Source organism: Phoxinus phoxinus (assembly GCF_949152265.1).
Source record: "Phoxinus phoxinus genome assembly, chromosome: 11".
NCBI classification, from domain to species: Eukaryota; Metazoa; Chordata; class Actinopteri; order Cypriniformes; family Leuciscidae; genus Phoxinus; species Phoxinus phoxinus.
The window spans coordinates 35,025,379-35,031,267 of record NC_136886.1 but is presented as its reverse complement, the minus strand read 5'-3'; the positions used below and the strand labels follow the sequence as shown (position 1 = coordinate 35,031,267).

At 42.0% G+C, this 5,889-nt stretch overlaps 2 protein-coding genes across 3 annotated transcripts in view; one reads left to right on the top strand and one right to left on the bottom strand.

The window, feature by feature from the left end:
- Nucleotides 1-1,656: 1,656 nt before the first annotated feature.
- Nucleotides 1,657-5,889, bottom strand: part of hmox1b (heme oxygenase 1b) — a 9,903-nt gene continuing 5,670 nt past the window's right edge. Inside the window, exons 4-8 of one of the 2 annotated variants that reach the window (XR_013799447.1) lie at nucleotides 5,034-5,249; nucleotides 3,816-4,088; nucleotides 2,757-2,859; nucleotides 2,505-2,674; nucleotides 1,657-2,432 (exon numbers count right to left, since the gene is read on the bottom strand). Coding sequence is in view for 1 of the 2 variants with exons in the window: in XM_079627226.1 (XP_079483352.1) it covers nucleotides 2,562-2,674; nucleotides 2,757-2,859; nucleotides 3,816-4,088; nucleotides 5,034-5,249 (705 nt within the window). In the remaining variant the exon portion in view is untranslated. Of the gene's footprint in view, nucleotides 2,675-2,756; nucleotides 2,860-3,815; nucleotides 4,089-5,033; nucleotides 5,250-5,889 lie in introns of both variants that reach the window. The other variant, XM_079627226.1, reaches the window with a different exon arrangement.
- The window catches only part of hmgxb4b (HMG box domain containing 4b), a 19,346-nt gene continuing 18,599 nt past the window's right edge, over nucleotides 5,143-5,889 (top strand). The window contains exon 1 of the mRNA XM_079627220.1: nucleotides 5,143-5,274. The gene's annotated coding sequence lies outside the window, so the exon portion shown is untranslated. The remainder of the gene's footprint in view (nucleotides 5,275-5,889) is intronic.

Below are 5,889 nucleotides of genomic sequence, written 5' to 3'. Positions count from 1 at the left end.
CAAAACGTCCTTGCACGGCGCAAGCCATTGAAATGAATGGGTTTTATAACGCAGCGCCGCGCATACCGCGTCCTGTGTGAAATGCCCATTAGAGGGCAATTACTCGAGTCGCCCCCTGTCGTTTCAAAGAATAGTACAGCGGACGCGTCGAGTATAAACAAGGCCAGAGCCCGTCTACGGAGAGCCTGTTCACTCCCTATTAAGTCCTATTGTACCGAATTTTGGTTGTAGTTCCACCAGAGTTCCACTGGGGACGATCACCCCCGAGTGCAAAATGAATGGGAGTCTATGGGGCTAGACGGCTAAATTTGTCCCTTTCAGCCGATTGCCGTTGAGAAATCTCAGATTTGATTGTAGCTTTGGCAAGTTCAACATGGGTTATAGGTCGAAAATTGAATGAACGAGTACTTATGTTCTTTCGATTTCTTACAGGTTGAGTTGTTGTTGCCCATAACACGCTAGCATTCTGCTAATGAACGCTGATTGGTCAGTGAAGGACTGGTTACGACCAGAGATACCGCTTGATGGCATCATGGCATCCGAAGCGGGAACAGAATGTATTCTAGCAGAAACTCTTCTAGCCCGTGTATTTACCTGTGTCAGCTGTGCTGGCGATCCCTCGAGAGAAAATAAAGTGCAGAGCGCGAAAGCACCAAAGTGACTGAAGGATTGCCGTAAAGCAGTATCTCTGGTCGTACGGTGTATGACGTCATTGACATTTTGAAAGACTTTTTAAAGCAAATAAGTGACTCTAAAAAATCTAACACCCAGCAATGTGCAATTTTTTTTGCATCTCCTTTCGAATACAACATTCAAATTACTAGACAAAAAATTATATCTTGAGAAAAGTGGATTTTGAGGGGTATAGCTCCATAGACCTCCATTCATTCTGCACTCGTCCTGTGAGCGCCCTCATATGGAATCAGAGTGGAACTGCAACCAGTCAGAAGCCGGAAGTGTAGCGAGAGTGAACCTTCTCCCCTTATTAGACATTCTCTGACAAGGCTTTAGACAGAGTCAGTCACCGAGAGCCACAAACAAACAGCAGCCGCCCTTCACAGCTCCTCCTGAACCAAAACAACCAGCTTATGCTGTGTTCACTCCTTAACTACTGTATTTTGAAGAGGTGGAAACCCGTGACGTTGTACACCATGTGGTTTAAATGTATGAGTTTCAATGGCAACACCTAAATTAATCTAGCAGTCATGTGGTAAAGGTCAGTGCTCTTTACGTTGTTTATGTTCATTATTATTGTTATGTGTTGTGTGTGAGACATGAGGGAGTTTAACGGTGTCTCTTATGCTGCTTTACTCATCTCATGCTATCCTACCTTTAACAGCGCACGTATAAGGAATTAAAACCCGTTCGTTCATACCACAAACGGTAAAGAACGCTTGAGCTCTTTAAAGTTAGATGGATTCTGATTAGCTGTCAGTGTTTTTATCATTCAGCAGCTGGTAAAAAATATTTAAAAAACTATCCTTATAGATCATTCTTGGTGTGAACATGCCTTGCGCAGCGATAACATTAGGTCTTAACATGTCGGTACACAACCAAGTAACCTAATCCTAAACTTTCTATTGTGAATATTTGCACCATTATCCAAAATGTGCTGATTTTCATTTAAGATGACAAGCAATTCATGCAACATTTAGAAACAATGAGTAAGATTTTATTATAAAAAATATAGTATTAATAATACAAATGCATATATACACACACTGTTACAAAAATGATTCTGACAAAGGATTTGACATTTGAATAGTTATTAGTAGGCTAATACTTAGTTATGAACTACTAACATACGTTCACGTTTATTGTTAATGATTATAAAACGGTTAGTTCCAATCCTTGATTCTGATTGGTCAATAGCTGTGTTTAATACACGATAAAACAGGGCTATGACCGCTTCACCCAACGGTTCTATGTATCACTACACAACACCCCTAGCAACCGCTCTTAGCAACGTAAACATGTTTGATCTCATCGATATTGTTCACTGAAGCTGAGTATTGTGAGGGATCTAGTAAGCGAGTGTACCTGCATTTACAGTAGATATAGCATTTTGCTTCAGGACAGTCCTATATTCATAATAAAAAAAATCTGTTTAAATGTCCGCTGCGATATCTTGTCCTTTTAACAGTTTTTCCACGTGCCATCTGTCAGTCGCGTCTTCCTTCTCCGTGATCACAAGTTTGAGTCCTTTCAATGTAAAAGTCTTCTCTGCTGACTGACTCACTCATAAACACAGTCTTTGTCTCCATCTAATGGCGAAATAATGTATGTAACTTCTGTTGCTGTTTACGGTCAGGGACTATTTTTTCCAGCGGAAGGAAGGCTTTTAGTGATTTTACTTCATGAAAGTTGCATAGATACATATTTTTCGGCTTTAATAGTTGTACTGTGTGGTAACCGTTTTATAAAAGCAATAAGGTACTCGAGGCAAGAGCTGTATCGTGAATAAGTCAGCACAGCCTCTCGTACCTTATTGCTTACTTAAATAACACATTTATTGTCTCCAAAATGTGACGTCATGTTTTCAAAGTGCTGATGATGTCAGTTTAAAAGGCGTAGACCATCCCGACGGCCAGCACCACGAACACGCCGAGCAGCGCCCGCAGGAACCGGGGCACCAGAGACGAGGAGCTCTGCAGGGATTCACACGCGTCGCCACCTGAGGAGAACACGACACACACGCTTAACACACGGCACACCGACACATCCATCACAAGTACACACATGAGCCGGCGCTTTACCTGCTGTGGTCGTCGTGCTCTGCGTGTGTTGTGTGTGTCTCTGTCTCATTTCAGTTTCTGTCTCGGACGCGCGGCTCACCGAGTCCTGAAGCTCGTTAAAGACCTGAGGAGACCAGAACAAACGTCAGCCGGAACCGGGAACACTTCCTATAACACCCGATGTACTCGTTACATCATAAGAACAATGGCGTCTACACACTAATGTTAGTCTCTCTGCTTATTCTTAGGTTTACCAAAACTCCATCAGGTGAAGGAATGGAGAAAGAAAAAAAGTGCAGGTCCTCCATCCGGCCCGGATCCGGCTGACTGACCTGCACTTTTTTTCTTTCTCCATTCCTTCACCTGATGGAGTTTTGGTTCCTTGCCACTGTCGCCTTGCTTAGTTTGGGACACTTAATATAATAATCAACAACAGTATTACTGATCTCCTGCATTGACACCATTATATGAGAACTGGACTGAGCTGGGCGATGACATCCTATTACATCCTGATTAACTAACTTAATAACTTTTTACAACAAAAATGAACCATCACTGAACTTAATTAAACTGGACTATGACGCTATTTTCTTCTAGAAACAAACTTTGTTGCATTATTTTCCTGTTATCTCTGCAAAGCTGCTTTGAAACACTCTGTATAGCAGAAAGCGCTGTACAGGTGAAACTCGCACAATGAGAATATGGTGCAAAAGTTCATTTATTTCAGTAATTCAACTTAAAAGGTGAAACTAATATATTATATAGACTCATTACATGCAAAGTGAGATATTTCAAGCCTTTATTTGCTATAATTGTGATGATTATGGCTTATGAAAGCCCAAAATTAAAAATTAGAATATTGTGAAAAGGTTTTCATAAGCTGTACGCCATAAAATTATAACAAATAAAGGCTTGAAATATCTGACTTTGCATGTAATGAGTCTATATAATATATTAGTTTCGCCTTTTAAGGTGAATTCCTGAACTAAATGAACTTTTGCACCATATTCTCATTTGAGTTTCCCTGTAGATGAGGGTGAGCTGGCGTGAGGAGCTGCGGGGATGGGATGGATGGCTCACCTGGACGTTGAGCTCGAACGCCTGGACGGCCTCGCTCAGGACGGCGCTCCTCTGCTCCGCCGTCAGCTCGATGCTGTTCATGCGACTCCTGTACAACTGCTTGAAGAGGTTCGGGCTGCTGACGCCCGGGAACGAGAAGAACGACAAGCCCTCTCCGTTCTTCAGCCCTAATGACTTCTGCGTGATGCGGCCCAGCACCTGCCCCCCCGACAGGTCGCCCAGGTACCGTGTGTACGCGTGAGCCACCAAATACTCCGGGTGATCTCTGCCCACCTGAGAGACACAGCACAGCCGGTCAGAGCAACGTCACGGTGTTCTCCAACGATAGCGGTGTGAGTGACGTACGACGTCTTAAAAACGCCTCGGATGTGTGACCAGGGCTTGACATTAGCAAACGTGTATTTCAGCGGTGACTTTGACTTTTTTTGACAAAATCACTTTGGCGGGTTGAATTTTATATGTAATATATACATTTTTCAATTGTAATCTTTTAAAAAGCACCTAAAATAATGAATTAAGTGCAATGTAGTGTCAAAAATGTTGATTTCTCTCTCTCTCTCTCTCTTTCTCTCATCTCTCTGACAGCGAGACACACAAACCTGCCTCCACTCACTCACTCGCTTCATTCGCTCCGGATGAATATTGTTGCTGTTACAGGGCTTGAATTTCACTGTGGGATTGCTCATTTTGAGCATAATTTTACTCATTCCACATATATATATTTTTTATGTTTACACCAAAAGTGCGGCACATAAAGCCTCTCAGAACTAAATCGAGCTCTTTTTCGCTGCTTATTGCGCTTAAACAGTCAAATACACCTAAAATAATGTCAAAATGCTGGTTTTGGTGAGTATTCACGTACGTTTTAAGTGAAAGTAAACAGTTGAGAAAGAAGACGCACGTGTAACTGTATAATGCATCCGTGCGTCAGGTCTTAAAGTGACAGCAGCCTAATAAACATGCTGACAAATTATGAGTTAATATTAAAAATATCTATATGGCAGTTTTTCCCAATGGTATCGATGTCAAAATTGTGGTCAGTGAAAATGCTGAATGACTAGTAACTTTGGAAAACCACTAGCCACCGTGACTGGAGAGCAAAGAGTTAATGTCAAGCCCTGTGGAGAAGTGTACAAATGGACATGGTCCCATTTTTTTAACATTAGTTATCTACATTAGTTCAGATGAACTAACAGTTAAAAATACTGTGTTGTTCACCTCTCTCAGTCTGCTGGCGTATCTCAGTGTGGCGGCCGGCACCATGATCTTCTCCTTCCAGTCCTGGCCGTAGAAATGCTCCAGGTCTTTCCCGATGGACTCCAGCCGGCCCAGTTCCTGAGGGAAGTATATGGGAGCCACGGCATCATGGGAAGCGTTCCTGTCCATCTCTTCCTCCAGCGCCTCGTATATCTTATACAGCGAACACAAGAGCAGCTGAAACACAGCAGAAGAAGCCCAGGTTAGATTCCACAGGGAATCACTACCAAGACCAAATCTAAGGGCGAAACCGGGACTTCATTTGTTACAATGCTGCATTTTCTTCTTGGTTCGGTTCGCTTTCACAAGACAACATTTCAAAGCGTACCAAAATGCGTTTATGCAAGTCACGATCTTGGATCGATTGCGGTGTTCATATACGCCTAAACTAACGGAAAACAAAACAAACTCTTTCAAAACAAACTCTCCAAACGAGCACCTTAAAACTATTGGTCGAGCTGTTATTAATTAGGCTGGGTGTATTGTGATTGGCCAATCCGGTGTTCTAGTGGTCATGTAATGAGTAAGGGATAATGTACATCCAGCCGGTTGTTATCTTATCTTATTGCTTGGCTGGAAAATGCCGTCATATTCGCAATATCTTTCGAATGAAGAGAGAGATTACTCCAAGCGGTAAATTCTATTGCGGTATTTTTTTTTTTTTTTAAACAAATGTAAATTGGAGAAAGGCATGGCTTTTGCCCAAGTAAATGTTGTGTGTCCAACAGAAGTACATTATAAAATCCTTCATAAAATCTATCCTGATAACTCGTCCATTTCTAAATATTCTGATGTTGATGAAACTTGCTCTTTTTGT